The 22584-nt window shown below is 34.1% G+C and overlaps 1 protein-coding gene across 1 annotated transcript; it reads left to right on the forward strand.

Moving 5' to 3' along the window:
- Positions 1-223: 223 nt before the first annotated feature.
- LOC146141179 (receptor-type tyrosine-protein phosphatase epsilon-like) lies at positions 224-5021 on the forward strand. Its single transcript, XM_083392836.1, has 13 exons — positions 224-300; positions 430-494; positions 775-909; positions 974-1102; positions 1368-1507; positions 1950-2085; positions 2210-2310; positions 2535-2623; positions 2748-2821; positions 3161-3283; positions 3735-3874; positions 4423-4558; positions 4875-5021. Coding segments are annotated over exons 1-13 (1416 nt in total). The 5' UTR covers positions 224-299.
- The last annotated feature ends 17563 nt before the right edge of the window (positions 5022-22584 follow it).

A 22584-nucleotide genomic window follows, 5' to 3' on the forward strand; every position in this document is an offset into this window, starting at 1 on the left:
AACAAAGACATACAGGAGGAATTCAAGGTAGACTTTGAATACAGTTAATGTATTAAATAGTTAAAACAGTACATCCCTTTCTTTTTTTTACGCTGTAAGCTAGTCAAAGTAAACAACATTGATTAAGATTGGATTCTAATTGACATAATTTGTTTGACTAATCTGCTTTTATTATTTTCTGTTACACATTTTGTTTATTTCAGAAAATTCAGGAAGAAAGTGCAGCAAATCAATCATTAAATGAAGTTTCACAACGAAAAGAAAATGCCGTAAAGAACAGATACAAGAATATTTTTCCAAGTAATAAGTTGACCATTAGTCGTAGTTTTTATCTTTTTTAATCAATTTATTATATTCTTCATTTTTAGATGGCCATTAGTGGTAATGTTTTGCTTTTTTATTAAATGTATCATATTTTCTATTTTTTAGTGGACCACGCAAGAGTCAAACTGTTTGGTATTGAAAACGACTATGTCAATGCTTCGTACATTGCTGTAAGAACGTGCATTCTATTTATTGTATAGCGAGCCCAGTTTCTCTACTTCTTTTTGTACTAAGGCTACTTAAAACATTAATTAAATTTTTTATTGACTTGAAGTTTAACGCTGAACCATAATTAACTTTACGTTGTTGTTTTGTTAGATTTTTTTTTTTTTTTTTTTTTTTTAACTTTTTTTTTAATTTGAGCCAAAATCATATTAAGGTTTTTAGGAATAGATAAGACACCTAACGCTGGAAATCACATCAGCTTTGAAATCTATTTATCTTATTTAGGGTTACAAGGACGATAGGAAATTTATAGCTGCCCAGGGTCCCAGGTCGGCAACTCTCGATGATTTTTGGATGATGGTCTGGCAAGCAAATTCGCCCATCATTGTAATGCTAACAGGACTACTAGAAAATGGCAAAGTATTCCACATAAAATAAAGACAAACTTGTACGTTTTGAGCTATAAACGCCGTATTTTTTGCAGACAAAATGTGAACAGTATTGGCCGGAGTTGGGTTGCAGCATAACCTTTGGAAATTACAAAATCAAGACTTTGGAGGAAAATAGCTTCGGTGGAATTGTTCAACGGAAATTTTCTGTAGCCACGATAAAGGTGCGAAATATTGTTACTACAAACATATAATCTTGGATACAATACAGTATTCAAAACATTTATAAAATGGTTGTTGTAGGTGGTATTGATACGAAAAACAGTGGCTAAACAGCTTCTAAACTATATTTAGGTACAGTAGCAAAACCATTGGTTGCTTAAGAACAAATCAGATCATAAAAATAGCTTAATAACGAATTTTAAAGCCAAATGTTTGAAATTTAATACCAAGTATGATCTCTCAATGAAACTTAAATCGATGTTTTAGGAGCAACGTTTAGTGATCCAGTTCCACTACATTGGCTGGCCTGACCACGGAACACCAATAACTACAACTAGTTTGATTCACTTGCGAAAAATGGTCGAAGAAAACCATGACGGACGAAATCCTGTCACTGTACATTGCAGGTGAAAAATAAATTACCATTACGGCTGAACACCCAATATAAAACATTATTGTGTCACGTGTCAGATGGTATTAGATCATAGCTGAAATCAATTAGCATTGTACGATACTAGTATCTGTCCGTTCCGAAATGTGGTTAAAATAGATTCTTCCAAGCAAAATAATCGTTTACTGGGGAGTTAATCTGTTAAATATTAAATGCTCATTAAAACTCCTATAACTATTGAATAAGGAGAATGTAGGTTTATTAGGCGGTTTCTTGTTACATATACATTTCCATTTAAATAGTTTTGGTTGAGTATCTCATGTCATATTTCATAATTTTTGAGCAAATGTATGGGATAAAATATGAAGTATTCTACGTGCCTGGCATTTGGTCAATAATACTTGATAAACCAAAGTTGTCGGAATATGGCAAATATGGAATATTTGTTGGTATTTTAGCGCTGGAGTTGGTAGAACTGGAACTTACATTGCAATGGACGTTTTATTTGACGAAATCGACAACGATGAAAAAGTTGATTTCAAGCAGATGGTTTTGAAAATGAGGGAAAACAGATCTGACATGGTCCAGAACTGGGTGAGAATTAATACAAGACATATATTAAATTAATATATTAAATAAAAACAATTTTGTTTATACACGTTAAAAGACAAATCCGTTACTGCATGAAAGGCTTAAATATTTTTGTATTTATTTGTAGAAGCAATACGCATTAATCATGAAGTTGGTTTTGGAATATGTTTCTCTGCCTGATACTGACAAAACAATTGCGGCTTTTCAAACAATGACAGAAGCAGAAATGTAAGAAAACACATTTGTAGACTTGCTTTTATGCCCATATTATTATTGAAAAATATTGCCCTCCCTTCTTAACCAGTTGTTAGATCTTTAATAAAAAATTTTAAATAAGGCTTGTCTATTGGCATTTAAATAAAATTTTAGATATCTTGTTTTACCTTAAAGTTCTGGTATAAACTTAAACTTATGTTTACAAAACATTTATTTTGTATACGTCAAATGAGCAGAGACCAACTAAGCAAGAAGGAATTTGAAGTTCTTCAAAAGTGGAGATTTGGCAGCAAATGGATTTTAGGAAGCAACGTTTTAAACACCTGTGAGTTTAAGCTATATGTGTCGAATATTTAAGTTTTATACCACAGTTTTAATCATGATTGGTGTTTTTCGAATTTCCCATTATAAAAGTGTTGCTAGCTCTTGGTTTTATAATATTTTTACAGATGACGACAATGTAGTCCAATTATGGTCTGACAATCAGCAGGAGATTATTCCAATGAATGCGTCTTACATAGAGGTAATATACCACAAATATTATTATCACCGGTATAATACCAGCAACTATACCTAAAGTGCAATTAAGAAACAGTTTTTAGTTGTATATTAATATTTGCGTTTTCATTATATTTATCCGGGGTGCCTATAACACAGCTTTCATTAGTTAGAATTTACCTTTAAAAGTTGTTAACTCCATCGAGTTAAAGTGCTAATTGAAGGTAACATTGCAGGTGGCTTTCTTTGACAAAAATCCAATCAATTTTGCTGGCGTTATTCCTTTAATTCGCAAAGCTTCGGAACATATTGGTATTCTACTGAACTGTTTGAAAACTAAACTAACGTTACTGCTTATTTTAAGGACTTAAAGTTTGGAGGGAACTTTATTGCAGCCCAGTGTCCAGAAGTAGGCCAAGAAGAGAAATTCTGGCAAATGTTGCTGATCAGAAAAGTCAACGTTGTCGTCTGTCTCATGGAAGAAAACGTAAGTTAAAATTAAATAGCTTTTATGCTGGACACCTAACTGTTTGATGATTGAATATTTCTTTTGTAGAACGCTTTGCTGTTCAATCACACCAATCAACGTTTTGGTGACATTCAGTTGGACGTTATTAACTCACATGACGAAAGAACCTTTACAATACATGAGGTCGTAATTTGGTCGAACAGAGAGGTAACATATAAGAAAAAAACTGTATAGGCTCTTCAAATAACACCAATTATTATGCAGTTTTACAGATTATGCCGTAGGCTGTTGCTTGTTTATTCTGCCATAAACGAATCATGTTTGACTGAAGTAAACTTATTTATATAAATATATTGTGCCGTTCTGGTTAAATTAATTACTACATCGCTCGTCAAGATACGATTCGCCATTCAATTGGTTGGCGTATTTAATCAGCCCTTACCAGACGTTTGTGCTAATTTTTCCAAAGGAACCATTTGAAGTCTGCGTGATTCAGTCAAACACTTGGAAAAATGAACCTCCAGCATCCGACGATCTCATTAAACTTGTTGAAAAGATGCAGCAAATGAAAGCAAAGGAACAAGGAGACTACGTTTTAATTTGCTGCAAGTATGCATTTCGCTTCAAAGCTTTCAATTATTGCGAAGAAATACGGACGTTTGACTGCAGTCAGTGAATTAACCAATCGTTCTTTTTTCTTTTGTAAATATATTAAATTGCTAAATGTTTCTTTTAACATACTTTCTTTTAGTGGCATACCGTACGCTTTCTTTTTTGTAGCTTAAAGTATTCAGTTCCACAATCTACGCATTTATGTTAAACGTTCTGTCTATGGAACACTATATACGGAGTTGTTCATAAGTTTAATGGTGAAAATAATGGTAAAGACATAAAAAAACGTTCGTTCTGTCTTTAAATATGGTAAATAGAAAATAGATGACGTATTGGCAAATATTTTACTTAGGTAGGATTACACATTTAAGCAATGATAACTACTGCACATCTTTTAGTGCGTTTTACTTTCTTTGTACATAGGTCATTGAATTATAGGCTTGCTAATGGAGCGATCTTTCTCACTGCTAGTCCTAGATAAGCAAAAATGATTATAAAATTGCTGTGTCTTAAATTTAGAAATGGTTAAATTGCCTTTAATTTAGGAATGGTTGCGACAAAACTGGGTCATTCATTGCCCTGGTGAACATTCTGGAACGTCTCAAGTCACAAAACAGAGTCGACGTTTTCCGGACCATCAAAGACCTGCGAGATATGAGACCAAACATGGTCGACAATGTGGTAAAACTATTTCTAAGTAAATGTGCTAAAGATTGATTTAATTATAGGTTAACTTTTAAAAACGTAAGGCTGAATGTTGTAGTAACAAGTAAATTATATATAAAAGGCTATACAGAAGTAGGTAGCACCTTAAAAACATTTAAAATACATTTTAATTCACTTTTAACGTTGCATTTTGATGGCTTTTTAGTTAAATATTTTAATATTTTAATATAATTTTAAAATATTAGCAAAGTTTAATATGAAACATTCAAAAAATGCCACATTGTTCTGTATGGGTTTGGGTTAAATTATTATCGTTATTACCTCGTTTTAGGCACTTTACCGATACTGCTACTCTGTGGTCGTGGATTATCTGTCTCTCTTTAACGCTTACGACAACTTTGATTTGAAAGCTGTTGGGGAGGGCGGGAAAGATTTAGAGGGGTACGAAGACCCCCTGTATGCAGTGCCTGCTGTTTGATATGAAACGGTTTATACCTTTTTATCTCGAAAACTTTGGTGGAATTTTTGGTTTTTTATTCTTCCAACTGCGTGACTAATTTTATTTATAAGGTAAAAATGCATTGTTTGTAAAATTTGACTTGTAAATAACTGTGTATATATCATTATATTTTGGTAAATTTATACTTTTGGTGTTGCCCTAGAATTCTACCACGAGTTCAAACAATTCTTAAATCAACACATATTATTTGGGTTAGGGTAAGGGTTAGCTTTTGGACTCGGGTGATTGAAGTATTATTATGTTTATTCTCCAAGCTTGCCATTTTGATTTTGAAGATTTTTTTTATTACTGTAGCTAAAAAACAAAGTGGTAGGATTTTGAACCAGTGCCGTAATTGTATTAAGGCTGTTTAAACACTTCCACTGTGTAATATCCAAAGTTCCTAATCTGATGTAGAGGCAAATGGAAGGTGTGACAAATCTGGGTGGTGCGTAAAATTGAGGGTAACTACTAAAGATAAAAAAAAATTGGGGGCAAACAAATTGGGAGCGCCCTAAAGGTAAAGGAGTTTTACTCGCTTGAGATACTTTTGCTATTTGTTGTCAGCTTAGGTCTAGGATTAGGCTGATGAAACCATCGAGGTTGCACTTTCCACACTTTCCACAGTGAAACGTTTAACATGAAGGTACACCTTTGCTTTGCTGTCTCTTTCTACACTGCCTTGACAATGTTTTGTTATTGAACTGTTTGTTTGACTTGCACTGCACAGTACACAACAATAATTTAATAATGTATTTTACATCGCACAGTGTTTTTAATCCTATTGCATGCTTTTTTATGAGTGAATTGCATTTGTTATTGCACTTTATGTAATCTGTGTTTGCACTTTATCTATCAACACAAAATATATTTACCCCAGTCACTGTATTTATTCTTTTCTAAGATTAGTAAAGTAAATATTTGTTTACGTAAGTCCTGGTTATCATAAATGTTGTCAGTAAAGGTTTAACACCTTTACGTAATACCGTACTTCTCAGTTATCTAATTAAAATATGGTTAAAATGGCCACAATGTGAATAAATTTGGCCAACAAAATAAGCAACCCAATATAGAAAACTTTCTTGAAAGTCCCATTTTTGCAGTGAGAGATCCACTGTGTCAAGCGTTTAAGAAAAAAGCTATAGTGTTTCATATAAATTTTGTGTGAAGCAATTCCTAAAACCTTCCGAATTAGTTTGATGTAACATGTAACATTGGTCGGTTGGTAGTATGTTGTCATGCACGATGTAGCCAAGATAACCGAACTACGGAATGATCAGTCTGAGTTTCTATAATATAGTTACAACTATACAAACTCAGAATGATAGCAATTCCGTCCCAACTTTTATAAGTGATGCTTGAATTGCTTCTCAGTCACATTAACTGAAGAAATACAAGCTCGTATTGAAACATCTAGTTTAAAAAGATTTTGGTTTACTCGACCTTTTTGGTTTTGGCATTCATTATCAAGCTACATTAGAGATGCGTGAATAGCGAACCAAAATGTAGTCTGTTGTTTGAAAAGCAAAAATTTTAAAGGAATATCGATTGCAGCTAACAGGTTTAAAGTATTGTAAAATGAATAATCGAAGTGAGTGAATAATTATTGAGTTCAGCGAAGATAACACATTCTTTTCTAGTAGTTTTATCAATTGGGAATCGAGTCACGAATAAGACCATGATATATTGCAAAACCTTATAGGTAAGTAAAATCACAGTTATGTTTTCGTTTAAAAGTTGAATTGTACGTTCAATAAGGTTCAATCAACATATACATTAAGGTTAAGTAAACGCAAAACAAAATCTTCAGTGACATGCCGCACGTATTTTGTAGCTTTCGCATAAACATTATTGCTTACTGCTGACAGATGCTTTGGGATGGGATGTCTTTGGGATGTTTAATATATTTATATTATTTGTTTTACAGTGAATTACATTAAAAAGTATTATTTAAACTGTAAGATATGGGGGATAACTGGTATGCTATACAAAAAGTGAAACCTTGCCTTAAAACTGTCAGCAATATTTTAAATATTCGGTATTAGTAAGCTTTTTAAAGGCCGTCTTAGGTGTGCTAAAATGATCTCCTAAGGTTCTCATGATACATTTTTGTGAACAGCCAAAGTTCTACATTTTCCCTTTCAGCAACGCTTCGCCGCTTTTGTAGCAACACTCACAGGGTAACTAAGGGTTAGCTAGCGTTCACAATAAGGCCGAGTACAGTGCAAACGTTGACTCCTTTGTATTGAGTCAGCTGTATCCTTCAAAGTTTATCTGATGCAATTCTTTTGTACTGGTTAAAATGTAGTTGCCTTTGCTTTGTTGTTTTATTCTGAAAGCAACTGTCGCTGGTTGATAAACCATTAGAGATATCATTAGGGACTTTAAATTTGCAAATGATGTTGAGGACTAAGTCGACTGTTAAGTTCATCAACTATTGTTTAAAGTTTATTTTTTCAAATTTTATATTTTTACTTGGCAGCAACCATTTGACTTCGCTTCGGGTTCAAGGATTTTCGGACTCAGATTTTTATTAACAGGAAAAAATCAACGTTGTTTTAATCAATATTCACTTTTTTTTTATAAAATTTTGAATATGGCATAACTTGACTTTGTAAAATCAAAGATATATCGTCATGCTAGAGTGAACCGCTTTTGTATACAGATTCAGGTTCGGTTAAGGTTTATGTTCTTTTAATTTAATCGGTTCAGTTCCGGTTCGGCTCCTTAAAATCTTACAAAAACGGTTCAGGTTGGGTTACGGTTCGGAAGAAATGACCCAAAACCGGTTCATAAAGTTTCGGTTCAGTTACGGTTCGACTCCCTGATTTTAGCTTTATATTTGCGCACGAGGTCGTTCAAAAAAACAATTATTGCTAATTTTGTGACGTCATTATAATGCCTCCAACTTAAAACAATTATCCTGACGCTATTTTAGTCGTGATTTTATGTGGTGGACCTTCAATAGCTCCGACGAAAAAAGTTTGCCGAACTTTTTTTTTATACTATCAATTAGCACAGCTTTTCTAGCATTTATATATTTGTGCTGCGTTATTTGGATGTCTTATGCGTAAGTATTGGTTACGATTATATCAGAGACAAACAGCAAGTATTTGTTTTATTTTAATACATTTGCAGTGTAGTTGATTGCGCATCTGTTTGCCCACATTACAAATGTCAGTAATGTCACAACAGATATCATTTTGCAAATAAATGGGTGCCGGTAACGAACGTGGAACAAAGGGTTAGCCAGTGTTCACAGTAAGGTCGTATACAGTTGATTGACACGTTTGTATTGGGTCAGCTGTTTCCTTAAAAAATGTCTGATGCAATTCCTGAAACCCCCGCCCATTAGTTTGACGTTAAACTGTGATATACGCGTTTGGTGGGTTGGTTGTATGTAGTAAACTTTTCATGCACTCTGCAGCACAGATAACGGAATCGTAGAGTGTAAATAGATCACGTAGTCCTGCGTTTGCCGTTTCTCTAAGTTACTGTTGTTTTTATGATATATCGTCGATTCCCAATCACTGCCGTTGGGGCAAGTAGAAGCTACAAACTGTTCGATTATACAATTTTCCTGATTTCCGAATCAATTTTTTTTAGTGTGAGGTAAAGCACGCGAGAGGCATATTGTCTTTCAGATAACGATTTTAGTATTATGGTATTTAGTTATACTTGAAAGTAATCGTGCCATGCAATGATACAGGTGTGACACGAATTTGTTTTCAGCGAGTTGAAAAGGTTTTAAGAACCACTGGTTTAGATTTTTGGAAAATATTAAACAGCAGGAAAACTTTACATAAACAAGAAAATTTGTAAATTTATAAAGCGACGTAATGGAAAGTGCGTTATTTTTTGTAGGTGTAAAGCTAAATCAACAAACCGATTATTAAACTATTTGCTAATTCTTTGATCAATTTTTCTGTAGTTTAGCTTAATCTTGAGATTTACATTTGCATGCTTTGTTGGTAAAACACCTATTCTAATCCACTATCTCAATCGTTGACTCCTTTGTATTGAGTCAGCTGTATCCTTCAAAGTTTATCTGATGTAATTCTTTTCTACTGGTTAAAATGTAGTTGCCTTTGCTTTATTGTTATATTCTGAATGCAAATGTCGCTGGTTGTTGAATTAATAGAGATATCATTAGGGACTTTAAATTTGCAAAAGATGTTCAGTACTAAGTCGACTGTTAAGTTTATCAACTATTGGTTAAATTTGCTTTTCAAATGTTATATTGTTAAATGGCAGCAAAACAGGGAGTCGAACTTTTTGACATTTCCGTTTTTTACTTAAATCTATTAGTTCCGGTTTCGGTTTCGACTAATTGAAAATTTCCGGTTTAGCTTCGGTTCGACCATCGTTATTTCAAAACCGGTTCATAAAGTTCCGGTTCGGATACAATATAAGTTTTGTGTATACAGGTTCGAGTTCGGTTAAGGTTTATGTTCTTTTAAATCAAAGGTTCCCAACCCTGTGGACGTTGGCGAGGTACAAGGGGCGTTTTGGGTATTTTTCTCATTTGGGGCGCTGAACGCACATAAAGGGGCGCTACATGAAAGTACTTACGGCAAATTGTTTTTTAAAAGTTTACATAAAAATTGTAACAAACAGCATTGTAGGTAACTTTTAACCTTAAATGGCAACTTCCGTCCTGCGAAGTTTTCCCGATTATTCCTACGTAATAGTTGACTTTCTTATGTAAAGCTGTTGGTTGCTGTTCCGTTTCACCGTTTTATACGCGGCAAAATGTTTGTAAAACAAGGGTCGCCAACCTACGGCCCGCCGCCTCTTGACAATTAGACAAAAGTCCATTTAAAATACTTTTTGATTATTTTACCTTGGTACGGGAGAATCATTTTCGCGCTTCGCGCGAATGATCTTTCTACGTCCGGTTTGTTTACGTTTTCATGCCGTCTTTGGACAAGTTTTGATGCTGTATTTTTTGTATTCAGTAGGCATTGCATCTTTTAGCGGTTATACAAAGAAAAGTGTAACGAAGGGTTAGCTAGTGTTCACATTATCGTCGTATTCAGTCCTATCGTTGACTCCATTGTATTGGGTCAGCTGTTTCCTTAAAAAATGTCTGATGCAATTCCTGAAACCCCCGCCCATTAGTTTGACGTTAAACTGTGATGTACGCGTTTGGTGGGTTGGTTCTATGTAGTAAACTTTTCATGCACTCTGCAGCCAAGATACCCGAATCGCAGAGTGTAAATAGATCACGTACTCCTGCTAAGTTGATTTAGCGATTTTTAACTGGTGGACCACAACCTTTGGAGAGTAGAAGCTATAACATGTTCGATTATAGAACAACTAATTTGAAGTGGATTAACATGAATAACATTTTTGTTAACTTTCGAATAATCTTATGAAAATATTAGTTCTCATTAAAATTGGGCTAAAACAAATAAATTGTGAGGAGCATGTGTTTTAGATGGATGTTATTCTCTAAATATTAAAGGCTGTATTGTATGTTTTAGCATTGAAATAACGGAAAGGCAAATTCCACAGAGTTTGCACAAGTTATCAGCAGTATATCTTTTAATAGAGCTTAAATATTGGGAAACGCTTGTGTTTAAGTTATTGTTTTAGAGCAGTGATTTTCAAGTGGTGAGATGCTTAAGTATCCTGTGGGACTGTTTTGACTTTTTTAGACTTATTCGTTTAGCAAAATTATTTTTGAACTGCTTTGCTGAGTATAGTAGGCGTTATTGTAAGTCTATATTTGTATGGGTTTAATATGTGACGACTAGTCTACCGCGAATCGCGCTGCACGTTATAAGTTTGAGAACCACTGGTTTAGAGTTTTCGTAGTTATTAAATAGCAGAGTTGTATTCTATAAACAACTTGAAAAAAATAACTTGAAAAAACTTGACCCAGAATAAGTATTTAAACAATATGTTGCAGTACGTTTGTACTTTATTTCGCTACTGTGGTATTTTACAACCATCATTAAGTAAAAACAGGTTATTTAGATTTGGCAGGTTAAGGTTCGGTTAAGTTTCAGGGTATTTTTTTGAAATATTCGGTTTCGTTTCGGCTCCTTAAGAGCTGCGTAAACGGTTTAGGTTGGGTTACGGTTCGAGCTGAATCAGCCCAGGACATGTTCCATTAAGTTCGGGTCCGGTTCGACTCCCTTTATTTCATTGTTAATCTTTTGTGAACTTGGCATGGTATTTAGTGTTATGTTGTACTATGTATCAAGCTTTTTATTGAAAAGCAATTTATTATACTTCGTTTCACCTGCCGTGCTCGTAAATGTACATTTGAGTAACGAGAAACCGCGATACTGGTATAGAGCCCGAAGATTCGTTGTTAAAATAATTTATGACGTGTTTTAGCCAGTACTGTGGGCCAATTTTGGAGGTTAATACGATTATGACGACTGCGTTAATTATGTTATTATAAATCAGTCATCATGTATTAATACGTATACTTTCATGACGCACCGAGGTTTTTAAACGCGCACCTGATACAAGTAATGTTGCTTTTTAATTTCAACCGAGTAAAATAAATTCCTAAAAATCATTTTTTTACAATCAAACGCTATAATTTTAAATGCATTCAGTTTTGGTTAAGGAATTAACAAAAATACCGATTCTAAGCAAAATTCTAAGGTAAAAGTTGCAAAGTGAGTAATCAAGTTTAATGTTGAGTTATTATGAAATCATCCATTGCGGAATATCACTTCACCAAATGAAAACGAATAACGAAAATGGCCAATAGATATTACGAAATTCCTTATATATACGCTTTTATGCCGCCGGTTTGATAAATTTAAGCTTGACGTACAAGCTTAAAGAATAAATATCGCACTTAAAACGCAAATCACGTTAAACAAACAAAAAAGGAAAAATGGAACAACAGGGCTAAGGTCGCCAAAATACATAAATTGTTATTAAAGCAAAACGTGATCGCAATGATTATAACATTAACCTGGAAATATGGAAGTGTTTTCTGTCGATTAAAACACGTAAGGTTGGAATCTCACTTACTCGTTCTAAATTTGTTCAATAGGAATTCGAGTTTTATTTTTAAGATTGAGTTCGCAGGTTACTCTCGGCAACTTTTAATCAATAAATCGCTATCTTTGAAATGAATTTCGTAACTTTATTTTTAGAGCTCTTAATCTTGTAATCTGTAGGAGGATTACATTTTTGAATGCAAGTTTGTAGTTAAATCACATATAATGTGCCGTGCTGTAGTCCTTTTGGTTTTCGTGACGTCATGTCGACTTCATGTCGTGTTTGCGTCAGGTAAATTTACGGAAGTTTCAATAGAAATATGAAAGCCATTATATTCAATAAAATCGACATTTCGCACCTTTCAGCAATAACTCACGCCATCATCAGTGTAAAAATCATTGCCGAGGTATTGTTGAAACGTTTGTAAACTGCGAAATGTCGATTTTAACAAATATTATGGCTTTCATATTTTTATTGAAATTACCAAAAAAAACGTGTATTGTGTTCCAAAGTGTATGGAAGTATTTTGTTAAAATCGGTAAACACCTAGAAATACTGGAGAAAGGTTTGTAGAAAAATAGATTTTAACTGCGCAAAAGCGGTGGAGTTTTCATTGCAATAATAAACAATACTAAAGTGGATACCGTTCGACTGTCCTACGAATTGAGTCATTTTCCTTTTCTAGTTTCAGTAGCGCAATCAGGTTTGGGCATATTGAAGAGGAGTTTTGCAAAGCAGTAAAACTTACTGAAGTTTAAAATATTTGAAATCTAATTTTTACCACGTCATTGTGATGTTGTATTGATAAATCCAACTGGAAATAGGGGTTGATGGAAATAAAAATTCATATTTGTCAGCATGAATGTATATGACAAACTTACTGTTGCATAATTGGTATTATTGGCAAAATAATTGTAGGCCATTGTATTGCTAAATTTAGTAGCCTACTTTCTTTTGTGAAACATGCTCCAAAATACAATAATAAACGTTTTTAGTAGTTTGCGCACCTGATCTATCGTCGGTTGGCGACAGCGTGATCACTTTATCGGATGAGTTGAGCGATGCGTATACGGCAGAGGAGAGATGCGAAGAGCTAGGTGGATATTTGTCTGTCACAAGAGAAGCAGATGTCAATCAAACTGTAACTGAGGCCGCCAACTCAAAATTTACTGGAAGTAAGTGAACTAAAGCGAATTTTATGTGAATCAGACTAATATTAGCCGTTGTTCTTCTTGCGACAAAGCCGCTTCTGTGTAATCAGAAATCATACACTCGTTTATTCTACCAATTCTAGATCTACTAAAGATTCGACGGCGCGTATACCCAAGGGTTCCCCTGAATATACAAGTTTACCCTCTGTGATATATAAATTACAGTATCAAAGCTTAAATTGCCAAACCACAACAATGTTTGGATGTTACAACGGTTTTAAAAAGCATACCTTTCGTTAAAACTCCATATTAGTTTTAATCCTGTCTTTTTATAAATTCTCTGTTTACTCCAGCGTAAGGTTGCACAAAAATTCACCACACGATCTTAACTACTGAATTTAAAATGCGTCTTGCAAACTGCGAAGTTTTCTCACACATGGTATATGCAATTAAAGATGCATACATATATGTGTGTTAACAACTGTGACATAGCCATTCTGAAACAGTTGTTACGTGATCATGGATTGACAGATTCAATTTTTGTTATATGGCATCACCAGAGCCAGGTTATAAACCAGAGCCAGGTTATAAACCGGAGCCAGGTTATAAATGTACGATTATAATGAGGGTAATGTACCTGGTAGATCGTTGTGTGTAAGATCGACTGATGCTAAAGGAGACAAATATAACAGTTTTATACAATCAAAGGAACATTTTATGCTCCAGGTTTATATTCTATAGTAACACGTTTAAATGTAATAATATGGACCAACGCAAAATTTATTTAAAAATATTTATTAGGACGCTCCTTATTGCCGCATGATTCACCGTATTATTGAATTACAACCAGAAATGATATTATTGTATAGATCGGATCAAAAGTAAAATAATAAAGAAAATATTATAATCAAATAACGTGATCAAAGCGCTACAAAATAAAAGAATGTGAAACTTGTTTTTGCTACATATAGATATTACACGAGTCTGGATATATTACAAACCAAGCGACGCCGATATTTACAAATATTCGTTGTCTTCAAACGAGACTTTACCTTGGGTTAGTCCCCATCATCTCGGACATTTGTGGTATATCGACCTTTATAACTCGTGAGTGTTTGTGTTCGTGTAATATTATTGGTAAACAAGTTACGAACTTATTGAGCTTTCCAGACCAACTTTCTCAACTGCGTCCATCCCGATTCGCTTCTGCAAATATGGAAGTGGATCAAGTGAAAAGTGGAGTGTTGGTGTGGACAAATCCTGTTCTGGTAAGTCGACACATCTTAAGGTGATAAACATTGAGTGCTGAAGTTAAAACTCGGATGTTTTAGATTGGAATGATGATTTCGTGTTATATGGACTTCCAGAAGACTCATCAGAAGCAGGTTATAAAGCTATTTACGCTTACAATCAACGTAGAGATCCGTGGTCGGTGAGATTGACTGATGATAAGGATGACAACTACAATGGGTTTACCAACTGGAAAGGAACGTTTTATGCTCCAGGTAGAAAAACGTGATTGAAAAAGATATTTAAACTTAAACCAAGCAATTTTATTACAAGATTTATTCAGTTGGTTATAGTTTCACAGCGGATAACATCTCTTTAAAATTATTCTCGACTAAAATAATCTTGTTTTTACTACATAGAATAATATAAGTTGATATTAATCAAGTAGAGAAGAAAGCAGGAAACACTAAATATAAACATCCAAATGAAACACTATCCACCACTAGACATATTTAGAATCGTTTGCAACAAAAATAAAACTAACTCAACCTAAGTAACATCAAAAAGGTACTAGTACAATGATAAATCAACTAAATCGCTGGTGTTTTAGACATGCAGGTTACACGAGTCTGGATATATTACAACATGGATGAAACCAATATTTACAAATATTCGTTGTCTTCAAACGAGGGTTCACCTTGGGTTAGTCCCCAACATCTCGGACATTTGTGGTATATCGACCTTTATAACTCGTAAGTTAGTTATCTGTTAGTATCATTCTATGAACGAGTTAAAATATTATAGATTTTTAGGCCAACATTCTCAAACGCATCATTGCCCATTCGCTTCTGCAAATCTGGAAATGGAGGAAATGCCAAGTGCAAGTGGAGTGTTGGTGTGAACAATAGCTGTTCGGCTGGTAAATTAACAAATCGAAAGCAAGTTTAAAATTAGTAAGTCTTATTGCACCAATACGTAAAGGTTGTCAGGAAGATTTCGTGTTGTATGGACTCCCAGAAAGCTCATCAGAAGAAGGTTACAAAGCTATATACGCTTACTATCAAGATGGAAATCCGTGGTTGGTGAGATTGACGGATGTTAAGGATGACAACTACAATAATTTTTTCAAAAATCAAGGAACGTTTTATGCACCAGGTAGAAAATGCTTTATCTAACCAGCAAACTTGTTCAAATCAGGTGTTGGTAAAAAAACAGAGCTTATATTGATAAAACTTTTTTTTTTTAGAGCATTCTCGAAAGGGTACTAGCCTTATTAGTTTAATATAGGTTCATTAGGGCGATTAGTTTTTTTACCTTAAAATAAAAGCTTTGACCCCGAAAACAAAATTCAAATATTTTTAGAATTCTTTAATTTCGACAGCGCATTGTTGTATAAATGACTGTTTTGTTTTACTGACGTTAATCAACGGTAAGAGCGTTATTGGGTGTTTTGCTATGTAGATAATAAATACTAACATACAGTTCACCGAAAGCCTACTTTTAAGCGAGAGACGTTTTTATCGGAGCACGATTCAACGTCACAAGCCAACAATGGAAATGGAGCGATGGTGAAATTGCTACAGAGTTTACAGATGTTGGTCACACAACTTGTCAACAGAAAGTTTGGGATCATGAAGTCAGCCAAATAGTGCATAAATATTGTAACAAAACTAAAGCACACCACTCATGCCAAGTAATTTGTAAGTACGGTTTTTGTATGTTTAAACGATTTCTTATTACCAGGGGAGCTCTTTTTGATTAAATATCACTTAACTGTTTGGTCCACCACACGATAAAAAAGGAAGCTAAATTACACTTAGTTTATTCATAAATGTTGCTGCCTTGTTGGTCCTACTTTTACATAATACGTGATTCTGTAAACTTAGTGCTTAACCGTTGTTACTAATCGGCCTAACCCCAAAACGTCCCCACATTTCCAATCATAAAATTTTCAAAATCTGTATTACACCTAATCCATTCTTTATGATGGGACTATAGCGTTTTTTTTTAAGTCGAGGCTTTAATTGAGTTATGGTCTGTTGCTTATATATCGGTACTGTAATAGTTAAATTTATAGGTGTCGTGTATTGTTTTTTTTTAAGTCAAAATTTTTATTCAGTAAATATATTGAAGCACTCCCGGTAAAATACTATTAATCTCTGTGTTGCTTCCAAAACTGAACCGTAAATTAACTGTAGTGATTGATGTTGTTTTTCAGTTGAAGTTTTATTGACAAAAATCGAATGCAACTCCACGGCCTTACAAGTCAGTTGGAACATGTTATCTTTGACAGAGAAATATAGCAGAACTTTAAAGGTATAGATACTAAAATAAACTGCAATATTTCCTTGCACGTTTTACTATTGATCAATTGTTTTAAGGTGACTATCAGGGCGTCACATAGCTACCCAGAAGTTAAAGTAACCAACAAAAAACAAACGATTATCGGAGGACTTACTTCTGGTTTGACTTATAATGTATCGGTGAGTTAGCAGTTAGCATTTTTTCTCAGGGTATTACAATTCTTGTGCGTGTTTTTTCCCAAAATGTCAGCATTCAAAAAAGAACATACTCTCGTGCTATTTGTAAACCGTTTTACATAAAAAGTTTACACAAAAAAAACGATTTTTCTACATAAAAATATCTAAAATATTACGAACATACCTACTATTTTTGCAACGAAAATTAAAAGCACACCAGAACGACGAAAGAGTCAGTAAGAATAAAGCCACTAAAAGTGTTTCGTATTCCAACTCCCATTTCTACTTTGCAGCTCACAATAGAATTTAAATTGAATTTTAAATTGAAGGCATTTAAAATTGAAGCATTCCATGAACAAATATGTTGCTTGTTTCTGATGTAGGCTACACGTTTTTCGTACAGGTTACAGCGAAACTAGATTGTGATGATTGGAATGACATCACTTTATCACGAACAATAGAAATGGATCCCGGAAGTCCTAATGACGTCATATACGGCCACGTCATCAAATCACAAGATAACTGTCAAATTGATTTCGCAAATCCACTACCAAAAGGAATTTTTAGTCTTTCGGTAAGTTTGTAAACCGCGACAGCACTAAACATTTGCTGCTTCATGAAATTGCCCTAAAACTAAAAAAACTGTTTCTTTTCGCGGAATTTATTTAAAACATACATTTTAAACATTTCAGATCAACGTAAATACTGATAAAACCTTACATTTTTCAAACGAAGATTGCGATGTTGATATTTGCAATCTGCCGATAAACCTTTTTGACTTTGATGGACACGGAAAGCTAACCTTCAATGTAAGAAAGTTGCTTTAAATGAAAAACTATAAGTTACTCTTACACTTCTTGTTTGTGATTTAGATTTCAGCTTCAAATTGCGAGGGATTTACAAACGTGAAACCAGTTGCTGGAAGCTGTTTTGCACCTGGCGCCCCACCAGGTATAGTATTGCATATTGGTACTAGACGCAATTATAATAAGTAACCAACACTTTATTTTAAAGCTTGCAGTTTATCACTCATGAGCCATGAAAATTCGATATTTTCTCTTTCTGATGATATTAATGACGTCACAACGGCTCAAAGCAGATGTAAAGCACTAGGTGGCGCTCTCGCCTCAGTAAACCAAAGTAATTTCTTCAACCAGGTTTACCCTCTACTTTCCGATAAATACTTGAAAGGTAAGCCAAGTTCAGATTTCGGATTCTTATTCATGTAATCTTTGTAAATAGCAGTATTTGTCAATTATAAAAAGATGAAATGGTGGCACTATATAAATGTAAATTGTACTGAATTCTGGACAAGCTTTCGCACAACTGTGTTTTATCTTGCTTTTATTTGAGTGAATATACGCCTGTTTTTTAAATCTTTCAGATATCCAGAGAATTTGGGTTTATCGACTTAAATCTGATCATGAGGTTTATAAATATTCTTTCTCAAATATAATAGACGACGATTGGGAAGCTCCAATAGAAAACGACCATTTAACTTACTTGGATTTGTACAACAGGTATTGCAAATCAGTTGTATTAAGTTTGCTTCATCATAACTTTTTAAAATGTGTTCTTATCTGCAGAAAAACCACCGATGATGACACTTTGCACTTTTTAAACTCCAAAACCTCTAATAATTGGAGAATTTCCACTGTAAACGACAAAAAAGGTATTCGAAGTTTATTGGTCTGTTTTTTTTTTCTAATTTAAATTTTTTGATACTCCTTTAACCTAAATTGTACTAGACTGGACACAGCAGTTCGCGTTGTTTGGAAGAATAAATCGAACTGTCGGGTTCAAGAGTATTTACATGTTTGAGTCAAATGCAACTGGATCCGTCAAATTGAAATCTAGCAATACAGCGGAACATGCTTTCAACAATATTGGGGAGTTTTACATTCCCGGTAAGATAACTTATTATTAAAGCACTCAAGTTAAAAATAGCGGATCTCATCTGATTTTACCTGGCGAACGCTTTATGCTTCCCCGAAATAATGGCGGACCAAGTTCCTAAAATAAATGGAATTTAAAACTGGTGGCAAAACAATTAACATAAAGAACACACGCGATTCACTTGTCAATTAAAACCCACACACTTTTACCACTATCTGTGCTTTTGGTATGTTGGAAATGGAGAAAACGTGTCATAACCAATAAAACATATTACCTTGTAATTTTCCCTAAATACCAAAAATTAAAGAGCTCAGTAACAATGCGCGGCCACCCTATAGAGCTCACAGGCCAAACATGAAAATGTCTTGGGTTAAGGCTTTCGGTTCCTTTACATTAAATTGAATTGCAATGTTGCTTTTTCAGACATCAACGTTCGATTTTCCGAGATTACTGGTTCGGACAATCTGCTGTGTCCAATGCTTCACTACGTAGAAAGTTGGCAAACATCAACAAATTGCACCGACAAAGAGGCCTATTATGCTTGCACTGTACCATGTGAGTTATATTGCTTCATACTAATTATGTGATTTGTAAAACTTTTATATTCGCGGACCACTACATTTTTTGCTTTGAGCGGACCTTTGAGCGGACCAAAATATTGTCAGAGATGACGTCATGCATTTACAAATTGAATTTAGAAATCTCCAGATTTCGGGTTACAAAATGTGAAAGTAAAATGTAGTCTAAACAAATTCATTGCTAAAACGTTCTTTTTTATTTTAATAATTTGAAAAATTGACTACTTCTTAAATGTACCCCAATATTTCAATTTGCCCTTATGTACCCCCTAAAACTGGTTTACGGTCCATGCACCCCAGTTTGAAACCACTGAGTTAGGTGATTAGTAAAATGTTAAAGAAGTGTGTCGTGTTTTCACAGTCATTGCAAAAGTTGAAACAGTTCAATGCGATTCAACAAGTTTAAATGTAAGTTGGGATGACAATCTTCTTGGTTTGATTAATTCCGTCACAAACCTCAACATAAAACAGGTAACTTTTATAACTATATGAAGTTATTACACAAATAAGTACATTTTGCTTCTGCTTATTAGATTGCAATCAGCGGAGACGATATAATTGACAAGCAAGTGGACTACAGTGAATTCACAACCAACGTTGGAAACTTAGAGCAAAGAAGAAATTATACGCTTAACGTATGTTGGAGTTTAACTAATCCGATCCAACAATATTGATATATAATTTTTACGTTTGTTTATTTTCTCAATAACCTTACCGTTTTTTAGATATCAGCTGTGTTCGAAGATTGTTTGATTGAGCCTGTGCATTTAACATTGGTTGGTGAGACAGGTTACGGCTTGGCTGACCCTGTTAAAAACGCAAGGATTGAACAAAGTACAAGTGTTTGCACTGTGGTAATACCACCGGATGAAAGTGGACACGTTACTTCCTACCGGGTAAGTTTCTTATGAAAGCTTCTATGAAGAGATTCATCTTTTGGAGCATGTTGGCTGTAGTTTGTAGCAATACGTGGGAAAAAGATTATAGCCCATACAGAAGTAGTAGTATATTTTAAAGTTTTCGAATATATCTTTATTCATTATTAACTTAAGAAGTCATAAATAAAGAGATATTCTAAACCCTTATAATGTTCTTACTTATGTATGGGCTTTCATTCTTCATTTATATTTTGTAAGTACAAAACCAGTGATTCCAAACCTTTCAAAGCTTACGGCACAGCTAATAAAATATATAGTTTGCGACACCCATAACAGGAATTTAAGTATGGGTGTCGAGTTTATGTTCTTTACTGAAATGTCACTTTAAGTGGAAATGGAACAACAAAATCAACTTCACACATGGAGAAAAAAAGCTTTTTTGACTTTACTCTAACCGTAACCAAAGAGTTGTTAAAATAGGCGAACCAATGAAGCAAAACTCTGATTCTTAAACATTCCGTTGGGAACCATCGGACTGAACGATAGACAACAATCAAAAAAATTAAGCACATTTATTTTGCGTTTTGTCTTATCGCAACAAACTGTCTAAATTTGTTCATTTGTATATACAGTATATACCCAGTTGTGGTTAAAACCCACTCATACAAGCAAATTGTGCGTGTTCGAATACTGTTCGAATGATGTCTCAAAAAGTCTAAATGTAAAACTATTAAAGTAAAATAAAAGAAGTTCATATTTCCAGGTTTCGGCAAACAGTTTAGAAGCCACAACATACCAGGAATATAAAATAACCGAGCTAAGCTCCGAACACAGAATGAACATTTCGTTGGAAAAACACGGCAGCCAAAACAGCGTCAGTTTCCAGGTATAATAAACTAATGCAAACGAAACTGATAAATAAGGTGCTGCCAATATTAGAGACTATAGTGATTAAAATCATATAAATAAGCAACTTCTACTTTTAGAGTATTTTCTTATTTAACACTATATTGATAGAGGAAAATAAACTTCTGCCCAGGGCTGCGGGGTCAATTTGGGGCTCAACGGATTCAGTTAATTCGTCTGTAGTCGGTCTTCGGACTTGGGAATCCGACTTGATTATACTTTTTCGGCCGTACCGACAGCCCTGCTGCTTTATTCTTAGAAATGAACTAATTTTTCTGAATTACCAAAACACGACAATAAACTGCTGACAATTGTAGATTCAAGCCATCACTTGCGAAGGAGCGAATGATTTTGAAGCAGTGGAAGGATTGTGCACATCGCCAGAGAGTAAGATGCGGTTTGTTTATTGTTGTAATAATTTGATACAGGTGCACTCAAGTCACTGTTTTAAGTGACAAAATTTCGGTCAAACAATATCTTGACAAAAGTAATTTTGAACAAAGCTTTGGATTACTTCAAGTCTTTTTGAAATAGACTTAACTAAGGCTTTAGTCATTTAGGCAAATTTGTTGAGTAAGAGTTTGACAAAGTGTCTGATTTGTCGATACTGCTCACGTAAACCTGTTATCTTACTTGTGGCTGTTGAAAGTTTTTTACTTGATTTCCTATGGCAAAAAGTTAGGCTAGAAATCTATCTTGGACTCGTTCATTTTAAAAGTAATTTTAACAGCAGTGTGACGTTTTAAGAGGATATGTACCGCGAATATGTATATTTCAGTCTTAAAATATCACTTTTACTCCTATAGTTTCTATTCCACCCGGTGCAATCGTTGGATCAATATGCGGAGTTCTGGCCGCCTTAGCCTTATGTGCTGCAGGTTTTCTCTGCTATAAACGGTAAGCTCTTTTGAAACACAATACACGTTTTTTTTTAATAATTTTAATAAAAAAAATCAAAGACATCATATTCGATAAAATCGACATTTCGCAATTTACAGACGTTTCAGCAATAACCCATGCCATCATCAGTGTAAAAATCAAGTGAGTTATTGTTGGAACGCCTGTAAATTGCGAAATGTCGACTTTATTTAATATTATGGCTTTGATATTTTCATTAAGCTCTTTTATTCCCGGTATGTTGTCGTTCCAATTCTAAATTTATTCGTACGTGTTTACAGGGGGCAGGTGGCCAACAAAACAGAAGAAGTGATAAATCCAGATCAACGTAAGGTTACATTATTGTCTTTTATGTAAATGTAAATATATTTGAGTACACTTTACACGGATCGGTAATGTAGCTTGCTAATGAATTTAAAAGCCTAAAAGTCGCGACATCATCTTGATTATGACAGTCTTAGACGCACTTCATCTTTAGTTATTGACATTAACGACATTTTTACCAAGATGATGCCTATTTACTCAGCCTTTTTCGCTTCGCAATTCATCAAGCT

The sequence above is a fragment of the Ascidiella aspersa genome, chromosome 6 (assembly GCF_963924565.1).
Source record: "Ascidiella aspersa chromosome 6, kaAscAspe10.2, whole genome shotgun sequence".
Classification (NCBI taxonomy): domain Eukaryota; kingdom Metazoa; phylum Chordata; class Ascidiacea; order Phlebobranchia; family Ascidiidae; genus Ascidiella; species Ascidiella aspersa.